This window comes from Eptatretus burgeri, chromosome 9 (genome assembly GCF_056783735.1).
Source record: "Eptatretus burgeri isolate ZD-2024b chromosome 9, Ebu_testis_v1, whole genome shotgun sequence".
In the NCBI taxonomy this organism is placed as follows: domain Eukaryota; kingdom Metazoa; phylum Chordata; class Myxini; order Myxiniformes; family Myxinidae; genus Eptatretus; species Eptatretus burgeri.
Genome location: NC_140969.1, coordinates 38,182,294 through 38,199,912, shown reverse-complemented (window position 1 = coordinate 38,199,912; position 17,619 = coordinate 38,182,294). Strand labels below are relative to the sequence as shown.

At 43.3% G+C, this 17,619-nt stretch overlaps 1 protein-coding gene across 8 annotated transcripts in view; it reads left to right on the top strand.

Annotated features, from left to right (window-relative positions):
- Positions 1-17,619, top strand: part of LOC147019931 (cilia- and flagella-associated protein 263-like) — a 152,041-nt gene that overhangs the window by 132,824 nt on the left and 1,598 nt on the right. For 6 of the 8 annotated variants that reach the window (XR_015061580.1, XM_085894795.1, XM_085894801.1 and 3 more), the window contains 2 exons: positions 9,793-9,900; positions 10,374-10,529. Coding sequence is in view for 7 of the 8 variants with exons in the window: in XM_085894795.1 (XP_085750921.1) it covers positions 9,793-9,900; positions 10,374-10,529 (264 nt within the window). In the remaining variant the exon portion in view is untranslated. Of the gene's footprint in view, positions 1-9,792; positions 9,901-10,373; positions 10,530-11,846; positions 12,187-17,619 lie in introns of those variants that run through there. The other 2 variants (XM_085894797.1, XM_085894802.1) reach the window with 2 other exon arrangements.

Below are 17,619 nucleotides of genomic sequence, written 5' to 3'. Positions count from 1 at the left end.
CTTGCTCTCGCTCATGCACAGATTTATCCACTCTCATCTTCCTACCCTTCCTCCCGCCCATGGTTCACTGAAGCTTGTGGCGAGGCAGTTGTCCTGAAACAACTTGCCTTTGCCTCATGGAAAGCAAACCCAACTGAGGGTAATCTCAGTCCCTTCCAGAAAGCTCGGAACAAGTGTGTATCTACCCTAAGGAGAGCCAGAAAACAATATCTTTCGAATCTCAAGTCTGAACTCTCAAAACCGTTTCCCTCCTCCAAATCCTGGTGGCGTCGAGTTAAGTCTGTTTCTGGTGAATGTTCCCTCTCCATCCCCTCCCTTACCTCAAATGGCCGCACTGCTGATACCGCATGTGAAAAAGCTGAATGCCTAAGCTAGGCATTTGCATTGAAATCTTGTGTCCGAAACCCATCACTTTCTGTACCCACCTTACCCAGTCGCACACAACTGTCCCTAGACTCTGTGTCCTTTTCTTCTGACAAAGTGGAAAACTTGCTGTCAAACCTCGACTCAGATTCTGCAACCGGTCCAGATGGCATCAGCCCATGTGTCCTAAAGACCTGCTCCTCTGCATTGGCTCACCCTCTCTCCATTCTATTCACCCTCTCATTTGCTCATGGTCATCTGCCATCTGCTTGGAAATCAGCAAACATGACCGCACTGCATAACAAAGGTGCAAAAACAGATCACTGCAACTACAGACCAATCAGCTTTCTCCCAATCATCAGCAAGGTTATGGAATCCATCATCGCTTCAGACATTAAATCCTTCCTCTTCTCCAATGCCTTGATTTCCGATCATCAATTTGGTTTCAGACCAGGTCACTCTACCCTGGATATGCTGCTTCTGCTCTCCAAACAATGGATGGAGGTCCTCAATGCCAGGCATGAAATCAGAGCCATATCCATCGACATATCACGTGCCTTTGACACGGTCTGGCACCCTGCCCTGCTCACCGAACTCTCTTCTTATGGTATCCAAATCCATTTCCACTCATGGCTCGCAGACTTCCTCTCCTCTCACAGCCAACGTGTGGCCCTAAATGGAGTTCTTTCATCCCCTCTTCCTGTCCAGGCTGGAGTTCCTCAAGGCAGTGTTCTGGGCCCTGTTCTTTTTCTGATTTTCATCATTGATCTCTCTAACTCTGTGGAAAATCCTCTTTATCTCTTTGCTGATGACTCCGCCCTCTGCCGTACCATCTGTCATCCCTCAGATCGGCAAGCAGCAGCTTCTTCGCTCTCTGCAGATCTGGATAAAATCACAAACTACTCCAACACGTGGACAATGTCTTTCAATCCTGACAAATCTCACACTCTTATTATGTCTCTCCGAAAAGACTATTTGGAACCCCCTCAACCCCCACCCCATCTACTTTCTCAACAATCCTCTGGAAGAAGTCCTTTCATTCAAGCTTATGGGTCTCACTAACTGCCATAGTCTTTCCTGGGAATCCTCCATCATGCAAAGTCCTTCCTCGGCCCACCTGAGCTCCTGACCACATACAAAGCTTTCGTCCACAGCCTGATGGAGTACTGCTCTACCCTCTGGGCTGGTACTCCTGTCTCCCACCTTTCTCGGCTTCACGCTGTGGAAACAAAGGCATTTCGGATCATTCGTATCTCCCACGGTGAGGCTGAGTCCTTGGGCCTCTCACTTTGTCACCGCAGGCAGGTCGGTAGTTTTTCTGTCTTCTACCGTCTCCTTTCCAGTCCCCCCCCCCACTCTCTCTGGAATATGCCCCCCCTCCCCCATATTTCTACAGAGCACTCAACGTCCGCCAGCAACCCCCTTCTGGTAAAACTACCAAAATCACGAATCACTGCTCACCTTCACTCTTTAATTCCTCTTTTTCCCCACCTTTTGAATGAACTCCAACACTTTCTTCAATCTCATTCTTCTCTCCAGGCCTTCAAAACAACTGTTCACCACCACCTCTTATTGTCCCCCATCAAAAACCATGATCTTTTCTACCCCCGTTAATCCATCCCAAACCCACCTCCTTCAAATTCCGTACTTTCCTTCCTGAAAGTCCCTGTAATGTCCATCTTGTATACCCCGTGTTCCCGCCCCATCCCTCTCCATTCCACAGATCTCCTAATGTCTCTGTTCCCCACTGTTTTGTCCTTCCCACTCCATCACCTCTTGTCTCATGCCCCCCCCCCCCCACGCTGTGCGTTGTGTGTTAGCTCTCATTCGAGCCTCGACAATGTCTACAAAAAATAAAAAATTGTTAAATATGACCTTAAATTTATACTGATTACCTTTAAATCATTTTAAAATAATTCTCACGTCTCCCTATTCATTACCTCCACCACCGAAGGTGGACAGAGGTTATGTTTTCACCCCTGTCTGTCTGTGAACAGGATATCTCAAAAAGTTGTTGTCGAATTCAGCCGAAATTTGGTGCACAGGTTGTGTGTGTGAAAAGGACAAAATAATTGGATTTTTGTGAAGATTCAGATCCGGATCCAGATACTAGAATTTTTTTAAGTGATTCTTTACCATTGAGAAATGAGGCCAAAAAGATATATTGCATAATATTTCAAAAAGCTATGGATGGATTATAACAAAACTAGGTGGATGAGTTGGTTAGGTGACAAGTGTTATGATGATATGCTAGGTGGTCATATTTTGGACCATTAGCTGTGTGTTAATCAGCTGTCGGGATTCTAACCTTGCTTGTAATTGTGTATTATTCAAACCTTGCTTTAAAATGTTGCTTTAAATGTATCATGCTGTTTTCACTATGTCTTTGATAACCCTTTATGGCTCTGCAGCTGCACAACAGCATGTCCTTGGGAAAACTGTGTATGCTGATATCCCACACATTCCTGTTCTTAGTCATCACCAGAGTTTCGCCTTTGCTATCAGCAGGTGCCAGTGTAGGGGTGTAGGAGTCTTAGAAAGTTATTAGTTTGCAAGATGAACTGTTGGGTTGCGAATCTGAGGATTGACTGATCCAACTTCCCTGAGGGCCCCTAGGGAGGGGGGAAAGAAGCCCACTGCCGCATTTATTTCTTTATTTCTTTATCCCTTAAGCACACACTTGTAGTCCACACCCATTTCTGCTTTTGTGTGATTATATATACAACTGTTTTGAAGTAAGAATCTCAATGTGGTCCGGGGGCACCTGACTGAAGGGCCTTTGGGCTGCATTCCGCATGCGTAGTGCCATCTTCTGAAATAAATCGTATCATTCGAAAACCCTCATTCGACTCTGTCATTACTCGGCCGAGTGAAGAGTCATAACAATTGGCGACGAGGATGGGATGCGACTGATGCTGGCGGTGTGGACGGCGGGACTCCACTTGGTGTACAGCGATCACAAGGGTTCAGCTAAAGGTACGTGGAAATTGCACGTATAGGGCACCTAAGACAGGGAGCCCTAGTTAGGTGAAAACTGTACACTTGGTGGGCAGTGCCCCGCTGGACGCAGCTCCAGGATCTGCTCGGATCAAGAACTGTAACGGTAAAACATATGAGGTGATTCGAATGCGGTTTGTTTGAAGGGCACAAAGAGGGCTGGCAGGCCGTATGTTAGAACCGGTAAGGGTCGAGGATAAAGGTATCCGTGTGAAATAAGGAGGAAACAGGTTGGAATCCTGTACCAAGAGAGGGAAGGTTAGAGGCCTTCATTGGGTTTGAGGCTATTAGGCGGCGGGTCGAAAGGGATCTCGGTCCCGGTGTAAAAGGAGAAACGATTTACAGCTATTAGGCGGCTGATTGAAAGGGATTTCGGTCCCGGTGTAAAAGGAGAAACGATTTACAGCTATTAGGCGGCTGATTGAAAGGGATTTCGGTCCCGACGTAAAAGGAGAAACGATTTACAGCTATTAGGCGGTTGGTAAGATAAGAACAAAAGATGGGGAATAACTCTGCAAAGAACATAGAGTTACCCAAAGGAACAACACTTAAAGTTATCGGTGAAAGTGGAAAACACTGGAGAGCGTTTGCAGCGTGGCTAACGGAGTCACAAAGTGAGACAGGACGTAAGCGATTAGATTCAGAGGGAATCTTGAACCAACGGGAAAAGAACACAAGGTTAATGAGCCAGGAGAAGGGCTGTTTGTAGAAGTTACCTGTTTGGATGTATTTGTGAATACAATGTGGTGGGGAAGGTTGAGTTTTGTGTTAGACGTAAGTTGAGTGTTCCAACCTGGAACTTGTATGTGTGGAACAACTTGTATGTTTGTATGGAGATAATGATGGGTCGTCATCGTCAATGTGAAGACTTTGGACGAGGTGAATTGCGCACACCAAATCTGGAGGAAGGACCATGATGACCGATTCTGCACGTGTTGTTAATTCAGTGATGGGAAAATGTCATTGAGAGAGTGTGTGTGTGTGTGTGTGTGTGTGTGTGTGTGTGTGTGTGTGTGTGTGTGTGTGTGTGTGTGAACTGGATGGGGAATTGAATAATTAAAACCACTTCAGCAGACAGTTTGTCAAATGGGATGTCAAATGGACCAACGTTCGGATTTTCTCATGGTCCGATAAACTCTGTATGCTGTTTTGGCTTTGAACACTGTACGTGATAAATGGATGGTCTCCACGGAGCATCATTTTGATTTCAAATTGAAATTCAGTTCTGTTTCCACTTTGCATGTTTCGTAAGGCTGATCGACGTTACGGGTTCGTTTTAACGTCAGTTTCAATTCTGGTTTCATTGTTGGGGTCATTAAGCATGTTTTATGCTTGACTTTCGTAAATCTGGGAAAAAAACTTATTTTATGGGGTTTTGCGAGTCACATGACGTGCCATAGGATTTAACAGGCGCGCCGAAAGCACGAAATCGTCCCGTCGAAGGACAGCTTATCGTGAGGGTTTACGAAATGGATTAGCACATTTTACAAGATGGGGACGCCCTTCTTAGGATTCTGTAAAAATTCCGATTTAAAACGAACGTATTTGAGATGTCGTCAAATATTTGTTCCGTGAGTTTGATGGTAAAAACCAACGCGCTGATAAGACGTATTGCTCATGTGAGTGCGTGATGACGTAATCACGCATGGGCCCAGCGCGCTTTGTCAAACTTGAAAGTGCAATTAACACCCTGCTGTGAACGTGCCTGCTTGTCGGAGCAATGTACAAGAATTTCTCGAGGCGGCTGATTTTGAATATGGTGGACAAACTAGATTTTAAAGAGATAGCTTTGTGGTAAAATTAATTAATAAGGACATTAACGTTGACGTTTCAAAGGATCGCTCGATTTTGTGTTTCGAGGCGAGTGCACGCGCTATCGGAACATGGAAGCGACAATGCTTTGAAACAAGGCTGTAATATATATATGTTTGTTCCGGTTGTTGTTGTTGTTGTTGTTGTTGTTGTTGTTGTTGTTGTTGTTGTTGTCGTTGTTGTTGTTGTTGTTGTTGTTGATTGGGCTTCGTGACCGGAAGAGGAAAAGAGAAAAAAAAAAAAAAAGAGACGCGGAAGAGGCGCAGGACCGAGGGATTTAGGATGGATGGTGTTGTGGTAATGAAGTGCCGTACTGTGATTAGCGGCAACGGAGATTGGGCGGATGTGGCAGCACTGTGTATGGGGGTCAGTGGCTAGTGATGACTCGGTGGCTGGTGATGACTCGGTGGCTGGTGATGACTCGGTGGCTGGTGATGACTCGGTGGCTGGTGATGACTCGGTGGCTGGTGATGACTCGTATGCCGCGTGCTCCGTGGAGGGTCGTGCTGGAACAGTAATGGTATGTAGTATACTGTATTAGGAATGGTGTACTCTGAGGAATGTAATTGGGATTAGAGTATGGAGTTTGCCTTCAGTATTATGTGTACAAGTTATTGTATTTTGTTATTCTTACCCTATGTATATTTATGTTGTTGTAGATATGCGTATGGGTTTTGTGAGAATAAAGCCGATCGAAAAGGTTTATTGTTGATTACTACAACAGATGGAAAGGGGGATTTAAATGCTTTGAACAAGGAACGGATTTTATTTAAAGTGGGTTTATCTTTTAGCCGCGTCTCGCGTAGTGAACGCCGGCTCTAAGAGAGCTCCGCGTTGTTCTTCTTCTTCTTCTTCTTCTTCTTCTTCTTCTTCTTCTTCTTCTGGTGAAGACAAAACCTTTAGGACGTGGCTCTTGGACACATTTGTCCTTGTTTACATGTCAGACATCCAAGAACAAGGACGTTTGGTAGGCTACGCACTTATCAGGATGTTTTGGTGTTTTTGGGAAACATGATGATGCGGTGTTTTTGGGAAAAATTACGGGCGGAGCTCGTGCTGTTTGAACACGCAGCCATCGTGGGCCTTGACGAGGGAGCGTTTCGATTCTCTGCCTGTCAGGGTCGAGATGTTTGTCTGGAAGCGGACAGAAAAGCATGTCTGTTGTCTTTATATGAGCCTCTATCTGTCAGGATAAATTCATTGGATTTGGGAAGTATAAGCGGAATTAAAGGGATGTAGAGGAATGGTTGCTTAGCAACGACATCGATCTGGAATGGAATTGGCTTTGCACTGCACTCACTGTCTACTACGATGAAACAGGGCAGGATTATGAATACGTGGCCAAAGCACATAGAGATTACACCGTCAAACGCTCTCTGATGAAAACCAACCGATGGATCGGGAAGGAAGGAGCGGCAGTGGAGGTGAAACAAGCCGCCAGAGAGCGCGAACTAATGAAGCACAGAGAAGGACTAACACCGTACATCTCAATGGCAGTTAGTAACAGACATAGTGCAGGGGAGTTAGGAAGAGTGGTGAACAGATTGAGATGCGCCCCAGAACCGCAAGATGGGGCAACGAACACCAGAACACTTTACAGGCCGTCAGACAAGGAGATGGATGGAAGGTATGCTTGCCTGATCAAAATCTACAGTAGTGTACAGTAAGGTCTCTGGCCTTCACGTCCACTCACCACGCACCCAGAGCAACTTCCAGTCCTGCAAGCTCTAGTCATGGTGGGAGCCTCGTACGGAGGTATCATTTAAAAATAATCTTTTACACAAATACTTGTCATTATGTTGCAGTTGACTGCAGTGTTCAGTGCAGTGGCATGCTGTAAACCTTGTAGTAACGGAGACAGTGACAGAACCTTTGACGACACAATATGCAACTCCTGGTACTGACACTACTCCTTTGTGGGGGGGACCTATCACTAGGCAACACACTCAAGCCAAAGAAACCGTATACACCTCCGTGGCAAAGGGGGACACGGAAATGAACCAGTACCAACCCCACAGCGACATAGGAGGGGAGCGGCTGGAGAAAGAATGGAAGCAGGTGAATACGCAAGGTTGGGGAAAACATACAACCAAGAACTAGATAAGGTAAAGATATTTTCAAAGGAACCTGGCAAGACCGCACCACTCATTTCCAGAGGGCTGACAACCATCCAGCCACAGCAGCTCATAGAACTGTCTTGCGTCCAAGCCGAGGAAACTTATGATTTGATAGAATGAAACGAGGAAATAAAATCGATTCGATGGTCTTATGCTATGATAAAACCTGTTGGGAGGGGGGGACGTCAGAAAATGCAGAAAAGACAGAAGTGGCTTGGCAGAACAAAACGCAAGACAAAACCCAGTGGGGGCACTTTGCACAAATAGGATTCATATGGGGTCAACACGCATCTCTAATTACCCAAGTTCCATGGGCCCCGAAAGAACCCTTTTGGAGTATAGTTGTGAAATCTTGTGAAAATACAGTAACCTCCCGGAGAAGAACACATTTCACTTATAGGTGTTTTCACCTATAAGGCTTGAAGCTCTCACTAGCGATCGAGTGGAACGCAAGGAGGGTTACGCAGGGTGGAGATCTATATTTCATGACTGGGGAGACTGGTTACTGTGCCTGGTAGGGGCAGCAATCCTAATCATCATGGGAATCATTTTGGAGTATTTCTGATCAAACGTCTCATTTCCATTTGTCTAAAGAAATGCTGTGAAGCCTCACCCCTCACCCAGGCCATCATAATAATTAACAGCGAACTCATGGAGGAAGACCCCGAGGACCTCTGTATGGGGCCACAACCAGACCCGACCCCCACCAGCTGAGGAGCCAACAAGGTGTTCTGGCGGAGGGCGCCCTGGGGAAGACTCTTCCAGGTATTACTGATTACTCAACGAACTTTCAAGTGAAAAGGTAAGCCAAACATGGACTCATACATCTCACTACACACGAAGATACAGGAAGTTGTAACAAGAAAGAAAGGAAATCTACAAGTAAAATGCTGATGGAGGTTTATGATAGATGTGGCAGTGTTTTGACTAGCATATGCATAATCGTGGAAAATGGACAATACCAGATGGTGAAGGCATGTATGGAAAATACTTGTATGACCCTTATATGTAAATATGCATCTCATGAGACTCTTTTGTCTTCTAGCGCAAGTTGAGAAAGGAGCTTACACCATGCCTTGAGCGCTCACAGTGCTGCTCACCCATTATTACATTTGCATATTGTAAATATTATTGTTGTAATTAGTGTTGAGTATAATTGCCTAAATAATAATGTTGCTGTTAATATTGTATAGACTTGTAGTGCCTTTAATATTGTGTGGACTTAACTAACATCAAATTTGTATATGACAACTTAATGGGAGACTTGTGGCAGTGGGCAAGACAAAAGGCAACAGAAGCTAACCTGAACCACCGGCAGTTGGGGACTTCTCATTTGGGGAATGTTGATGGCTATCCACGGCATTTGCAAATCCCGTTTGGCAGGCGCGGGGGCCTAGGGGTAGCTGCTACAGGAACCAAATAGGGGTCCACTCGGTTGGTGAGTATCAGGTGTGGCTGGGTATGGTCAAAATATGACCAAGGAGGGAAACTGTTATGATGATATGCTAGGTGGTCATATTTTGGACCATTAGCTGTGTGTTAATCAGCTGTCGGGATTCTAACCTTGCTTGTAATTGTGTATTATTCAAACCTTGCTTTAAAATGTTGCTTTAAATGTATCATGCTGTTTTCACTATGTCTTTGATAACCCTTATGGCTCTGCAGCTGCACTGACAGCATGTCCTTGGGAAAACTGTGTATGCTGATATCCCACACATTCCTGTTCTTAGTCATCACCAGAGTTTCGCCTTTGCTATCAGCAGGTGCCAGTGTAGGGGTGTAGGAGTCTTAGAAAGTTATTAGTTTGCAAGATGAACTGTTGGGTTGCGAATCTGAGGATTGACTGATCCAACTTCCCTGAGGGCCCCTAGGGAGGGGGGAAAGAAGCCCACTGCCGCATTTATTTCTTTATTTCTTTATCCCTTAAGCACACACTTGTAGTCCACACCCATTTCTGCTTTTGTGTGATTATATATACAACTGTTTTGAAGTAAGAATCTCAATGTGGTCCGGGGGCACCTGACTGAAGGGCCTTTGGGCTGCATTCCGCATGCGTAGTGCCATCTTCTGAAATAAATCGTATCATTCGAAAACCCTCATTCGACTCTGTCATTACTCGGCCGAGTGAAGAGTCATAACAACAAGAACAAGCCAATTTGATTTGGGTTCAGGTCCAGATGCAGATCTCAAAATGTAAAGTGTTCAGCCTGGTGGAGGTATGCACTTTACCAAGTGCCGTTCTTGCTCCTTAATTAATGACTTCATCACCTTCCCAACAACTGAAGTTAAGGTAACAGGTGTTTCGTCCCCAATTCTTCTCTGGAACCTTTCTTAAATAGTGGGTAAAATATATATTAATCAAGCTCCCATTCTACAGATTTTCTTGAAAAATATACCCAATTTATGTATATTTTCATTGACCTCTGGTATTGTACTTCTTGTTGATTAGTTATTGGAGAAAACGTTTAAAATATTTCTTAATGGTATTTCATTCCCACTACAGGCAACGCTAATGAGACATTTGCAAGAGTCTAACACCATTGACAGAGACATCATCTTGTGCCAGAACCTTCTGCAAATAATGGCAGCAAAAAGCACGACGATAGAGGAGGTGTGGCTCAGAATTATTGGTTATATTGCTTTATGTATATACTGTATTGTATAAATATTACAGGGTACGTATATCTCAAAAATGTATACAGATGTATGTCAAAATATCATCACCTCCCGACAGTCTTACTTTTCCTGAAATATTAAAGTCGATATATTTTATTGAGACACATTTGTATTTTGTTTCAAGTTATTGTTTAAGTATTATATTTTGAGGATATTTAACATTTAAATTAGAAGCCGCAATCACATACAACTATCTGTATTTTTTGATGTCAGAAAAAGTTAAAGTTAATTCTGAGCTTCTCAGAGCTCATTATAGTGTGTGCGGTCTTTATCAGAAGTATCATGGGAGTATGGATCGCTACTCTGGGTGAGTGCACCTGCTTCCCATCATTCTTGAAAAGATAGGGAATATAAATTATATAAGCAAAACAGTGTGTGGGTCACTAAAAAAATTGTTGTTTCTCGCAGGAAATACAATTGGCAGATGAGGAAAGAAGGCAACTTAAGATGCGAATGGCCAGTTACCGCGTTCCAACTGTTATGGAGTATATGCAGCAGCAAGCACAACACAATGAACTGAAACATACCATCGCCAACTGGGAGCGTAAAGTTGAGATCACAGAGGTGAGCAAGAGAGAAGATGAATTTCTCAATATTTTTTCATCTTCATTTAAGTGATCCTCACAGCTATGTTATCCACAAAGTCAAATCCTAAAATTGGGAGCAGTACCTAAAATAATTAAATCGTTATGTTGTAAATGTATAAAGCACAACCAACAAAGTATATTTGTATATAAATTATATATACTATTTTATATATAAAGTATATAAAATAGTGCTGAGATAGTTCAGTGTTCAGATATATTACTCGAGATCTCTCTCTTTCGAGTGCAGCCTTATGGCTGCTGGTTGCATCATTGGTTAGGGACTCGGCTATGCCGCTGATGCAGTGTCCCGACTACCAGTGCACTGGTACTCATTTTTCCGACCTCAGAAGGATGACAGGCTGAGTCAACCCCACGTGGTATTAATTCAGTGACCAACGGATTCACAGCTTGGATTCACTGGATCATGGGGTGTGGCGCTGCCGGTACTTGTGCAGGAGGATGAAAATCCGAGTTTTCAGGTTCTTGGTACTTCCAATCTTGCTCTGCTGCCGTGAGACTTCGACTCTGACCAGGGATCTGTGATGGAGACTTAATTTATTTGGTACCAGTTCTCTTCGGAGAATCTTTGGCTGTTGCTGGTTGGACTTTGTGTCCAACGAGCGGTTGCTGAGTGAGACTCAAATGAGATAGGTTTTTTTTTACCTGCATTGTCGCGAGCATCAGCTGCGGCTGCATGGACATGTGGCTCGTTTTCCTGATGCTGATCCTGCTCCCCAGATTCTCTCAGTGAGAGAGCCTTGTGAGTGGAGGAGGCCAATGGGCCATCCATGCGCCTCGTGGTTGCAGCAGGTTGATCAGCATCTCAAGGAGATGGGGATAGGCAGGCATCTGCCTGGGGGATGGCCAGATGGAGGCCCTGGAGTACCGGCAGAAAGTGGACTCAGTGATGCGCTGCTCTGGCGCATGCTCCCTTACCTGACCTGAACTGACCTCTCCAGCTCCTCTTTTGATGGCATATGTGGTCTTCGTGATCGCTTCCATTTTTCCAACTCTATTGCATTGATGTTTATGATGTTCAAGATCCCTTGTTCAGGATCCTTGTGAATGCCTCCTCCACCAATGTTGCTGTGCATGGGATGTGATGCAAAATTTTCCATCTTCATCCTCTACACACACACACACACACACACACACACACACACACACACACACACACACACACACACACACACACACACACACACACACACACACACACACACACACACACACACACACACACACACACAAACCCTCCTCATCTTTTATTTTGCATGATTCTATTATCTTTAAGGTGTCTTTGAGGGGCCTCCAGAGGGTTTGTAAACACGTGACTAAGGATGGAAGACTTCCCAAGCTGCAGTCATGCCAAAAAATGGAGCAGCCTGAAGCAGAGATCTGAATATGACCTACCATTACCAAATGAAGCACATATACCCACAAGTGAAAGCATTTTGTTTAATTGTATCCTGTGTTTGATCTCTCCTGTCCACCAGGCTTGGGAACATGAAGTTATTCCCCATTGTAAGCCTCAAGTGTTTCATGCTTGTTATGTACTGGAGCACACTTAGAAGAAATGTGCAATCAAATGATATGACATGTTAGAAAGCTTAATAAAGATTTCATTATGTCAATGGCATTTGTAAGAGTTATATTTACAATTCTCTGACAAATGCCAATGCGGTTTTCTTTATTCTAGGAAGAAGGAAAGGTCAAATTATTTTCATGTGTAACACAAAATAACCTACAATGGCACTCGGTATAGTGCATATCTTCACCAGGCTGAACAGTTCATGTTTTGTTTCCCACCAATAAACCGGATTTGCATCTGATCACCAATTTTCGTCTGAATCCGTCCACAATATTTTGAAAAATTTTGCTATACAGAATATAGTAGATAGTTTTTGGCCCTATCACTCAATGGTGAATAATCACTTTAACAATTCTAGTGTCTTGATCCAGATCTTATCTTCACCAAAATCGAAATAGTTAATCCCTGTCATACATCCAACTTGTCCACGAAACTTTATTGTCCAAATCCTTCCACAACTTTTGAGAAATCTTGCTGACAGACAGACAAACAGAGGTGAAAACATAACCTCCTCCCATCTTCGGTGGCAGAGCTAACAAATCTTTATTATGAGAACATGGAGGAGACGAATTAATACATTTCTTTCTTGTTTTTTAATTAGTTGGAGTTTTCGTCAAGTTTAGTTTGAGTACAAAGCAGACATGGACAGGCTATACATTTTGGGATGCTTTCTCTTTAACCCGTCCGCTGCACAGTGGGAGATGGGGTTTTGCAATCACGTGTGTGTGTGTGTGTGTGTGTGTGTGTGTGTGTGTGTGTGTGTGTGTGTGTGTGTGTGTGTGTGTGTGTGTGTGTGTGTGTGTGTGTGTGTGTGTGTGTGTGTCTTGTCTGTCTGTGTGTCTTGTCTGTCTGTGTGCATGTCCAGGCTGTAACCTTTTTTTTAACCATTTGAGTTTTTGTCATCAAATTTTCAACAAAGCCTTATTATGAGGACATGGAGAAGACACATTTATAATGTGAACAAAAGTTCAAAGGTCAGCATCATATAAAATCAATTTACATCCAATTGACCTGCAATTTTAATTATCATTTGAACTTTTGTAAGCCATAACTTTTTTGAGCTTTTAGCAACAAATTTTCAACAAGGCTTTAGCAGGAGAATATTGGGAAGACAAATTATTAATTTGGTCAAAAGGTCAAAGGTCAAAGGTCAGCATCTCATAAAATCGTCAATTTTCATCCAATTGAGCTGAAATTTTAATTATCATTTGAGCTTTTGTATGCCATAACGTTTTTACCATTTGAGCTTTTGTCATCAAATTTTCAACAAAGCTTTATTATATGGATATGGAGAAGACAAATTAATAATTTGGTCAAAAGGTCAGAAGGTCAAAGGTCAGCATCACATAAAATCATCATTTTACATCCAATTAACCTGAAATATTAATTATCATTTGAGCTTTTTTCATCAAATATTCAACAAAGCATTGTTATGAGAATATGGAGAATATAAATTAATAATTTGGTCAAAAGGTCACAGGTACCATTTCGCAAATGGAAGAAGAAGTCCAAATTCAAAGCAGATGGGCTTTGCCTTTTCAGATGCTGTGCAGCTGATGCAGCGCCTCTTTTCCAGTAAGCTAGTACAGTACTAATTTTGCCGACCTCAGAAGGATGACAGGCTGAGTCAACCCACCTGGTGTAATTTGACAGTACGGCAGGGGCTCAAACTCAAGACCCGAAGTTTTTAAGCCAGCCACCTTAATTGTAAAGCCTGGTGTTAGCTGAACAGTTGAGATTGAAAATAAACATGAAATTATATGCACCTGCAGAACATAATGTAAGTGGCAAAGCGACAGTACCCAACTGCCCTGCAGTCACACAGCAGGTATTTCTGCCCTGCAGTCACAGCAGGTATCGTGGTATTTGCACAGACGTGACTAGCTGCATCCTTTTTCAAACTTGATTGACAGTTAGCTAAAAGACTGATGTACCTCTCTCTAAAAAAAAGCTAAAATTGACTTTTGGAAGTTTTGTGAAAGCGACTGTTAAACTTCTGGCGGATGATTCACAGTCGGATTTTACAACTGCCCCAGGTCGGGCCCAGCCACCACCGCCTACCTCGGCTCTCGATGCCATATTATCGCAAGTACAGCAAAACTATCTCGAATCTTTGGGTGCAGTCAGTGCGGGTTCTCTCAGTACACATACAACTGAAAATGATGTGAGAAACATAAATGTTCGTCCAGATGTTGGAGAAAAAAACATTGTACCTAATCAACCACATCTGACTCATTTTACAAATAATATTTGGGGAAAATGCTAGTTGCTCTTCTTCATTTTTGCACTTCAACAAAGTCCCTTGGGTTGAATAAATCTCTTCAACAAGATGTTGTGCTCTGCTTTCCCTGACATCACTTCCACTCAAGCCTGGTGTTGGCTTAGTGGTTAGGGTGGTGGCTTGGGATCCAAGATCCAAGCCTGAGTTCAAGCCTCGTTGGCTGCTGAATTAAAATATACCAGGAGGTTGACTCAGCCCGTCATCCTTCCGAGGTCGGCAAAATGAGCACCAGTGTACTGGAAAGGGCAAGGGGGACACTGCATCAGCGGCATAGCCGCGTCCCAACCAATGATGCAACCAGCAGCCACAGGCTGCACGCGATAGAGACTTCCATTGAGAAACAGGTTAAGTTGAGGATTCATTTATCAATGGTATAAGGAATAGATCAATGTAATATTAAAGCGAACTCTTAAATGATTTTTGAAGTATCATGTTGTGGAAGCTGAATTCTTAATTAAATGTAAAAATACAATTTATAATAATGTAAAAATGCAAAATTAACTTAGTTTAGTGCTTTTGAAAATAATTTAATAAATATATGCTGGGAAAGACTAGGAGAGGGCAGAATACACACATTCCTCTGAAGCTATAAACAACCTTGCAAAGACCTTATCAATATGATGACCATCTGAACTCACAATATCCCCCCCACACCCTTTCCTGGGGCTATAAGTAAGCTCCAAAACACACCAATTATCCTTCTATGTTGCAATTTTAAAGTTCACAAAGCTCCATCTGTTCTCAAGACACACCCTGGTGAAACTGCATGTATACATACAATATTCAATGTCGAGGTGAGCCTTCAGCTTGCAACGATGTAGCAGGCTGGGGGCTTCCACCTATATACAGGAGTGTCTTTTATTTTACTGCAGTAAACGGCTTGCATGTGAACTTACTTTTTCCTGTCTTAAGGTAGCATGAAAATCTGCTTCCACAATGTACACAAACCAAGTTACCGAGATGGCTTCCATGGCAACACGATTCAGCCAGTCACAACCGTGATCTAGTGAGGTTTAGATAATGTCATGACGAATAGATATCTGCAATATAAAAGTCAGTCGGTCTATCGTCATTTTAATGTCCCTCCTCGCCCACATTGTCGTAGGGGCGGAGAACAACAAGCTGTAAATTTAGAAGTCAAACCATGCTTCCCATTATTTATACTAAAAGCATCCACTCCTTACAGGAGTGGCCAAGGGGGTTATGTTATTATCCATATTCAAACGTGTAATTCAAAACACCTCTCCAAAATACCTCTCGCTGCATAACTCAAAACATCTCACTGCACTGGAAATGTGGGGACAGGAATACTGTTGTGTCCATGGGGTTCAACACGACCTGGACAGATGGCAAAGCTTCTCCCTTAAAGGCTACAACCGAGACTCGGAGATTAATGTGCGCATTAACGGGGCGAAATGGTGGAGAGACGATCCACCCAGGAGGAGCACGGGGAGGAGCACAGCACAGAGGCGCTGCACCAGGTCAGCGCAAGGCTACAATTTCTTAAAAGGAATACATTTAATGAAAATAAACAAATATTTACCACGGACAATAATTCAAAAAGGTTATGATAATAATAATAACTTAAATAAGAAGCGAATACTTCGATATTGCGCGGCTGGGGGCAGTAAAAGTCTAGGTTAAGAATGATGAAACAATTTTGCAGTTATTAAATTTAAATGTAGACACAGTGAATTAGCATGCATGATGGGAAGAGTTGTGACATTGGACAAATTTCTATTTATAGCCCTCAGATCAAAGGGACATACGTTGCCATAAGTGTGACAGAAGACGTGACAGAAGACACAGGACAGAATAGCCAATTATATAACAGCATGATGTCACCGCGCTGTAAAAAAATCCGACAGTTGAGGCTGCTGGGGAACTTATTCTTACTCCCTAGGCTAATTAACACCGCACCACCCCTCGTATGATGACACGTAACACTTAAGCTCACAGATTCCCCACTTACTCACATCGAGATGCCTCCTACACGTCCACTGACCAAGCAACTCTACACAATGCTATATTCCCTATTATATTCTTCCATCTACCCCCACCATCATAACGATACTGTGCATACTGTGAAGGGTGGGGACTTGTAATACTCTCTCCCACCTGGAGCGGTGCTACACAATACATATTTACATGGAGAATTTGTCTCCTACCCCCTCCCCCCAAAAAAAAAAATTCCCAGCAAAGATAAAAGCACCCCTATATGCACGAATTGGGGTCATGTTGATCCTATGTTGCAAGTGTGGATGTAATCGGCTCAGAACTGTAGTAGGAGTAGCGTGACAAACAAACACCCACGGTGTTCGGTCCATGAATTATGGTGAGGATTAAACCCCCTGCTCCCTCCCCACCCCCACCCCCAAATGGAGACGTCAACATCCACCTATGCCTACACCATATTGAATTTTGTTTGAACCATCCGTTCCATGAAAGCACTCGAAGCGGGAGTACTGTTTCACGGCATCATTTTGTCTTTGGTTTTGCAATATGTGAATGAGTTGTAGCTTTGGTTCAACGAGGTTTCCCGGCAGGTGTTTTCAGAAGTTATATAACATTGCTGCAGTTTAACAAATAATTGACCCAGAATCCGGACGTCCTTTCTTCCACACTAAAGTTTTACTAAAGGGAGGTGATGTTTAATAAATTTATCGCAACTCCATGAAGCAGTTTCACTCCTATTAGAAGTCATCAATGACAGTACCGCAAGTTACAGGGTGTTCCAAAAAGACCCGGACAATTTTGGTTGTTAATATATTTAGAACCACAAATGATATAAAGATACCCTTTGTTTAAGGCCCTGTCACACCTTGACGATTTAGCCAGCGTATGCCAACGTATGAAAAATTTGTCTAAAACGCTGGCACACGTCGAATACGTATGGGTAAGTTTTGTATACGTTAAGAGCACGCTGGCATACATCGTAGTATGGTGGCATACGTCGTAGTACGCTGGCATACGTCGTAGTACGCCGAGCTGTGAGACAAATTTTTCATGCTTGAAATTTTTCGACGTATGCCAGCGTATGACTCACACGTTCCGCATACGCTGGCATAAGTTGTAGGCACGTTACACGATCGTTGACACACGTCGACACACATTACTTGTAGGTTACTCATAAGTCGAAACACGTCGAGGTAATTTTTACCGTCAGTGTTCCAGACTCGATGGTTTTTTTTTTCT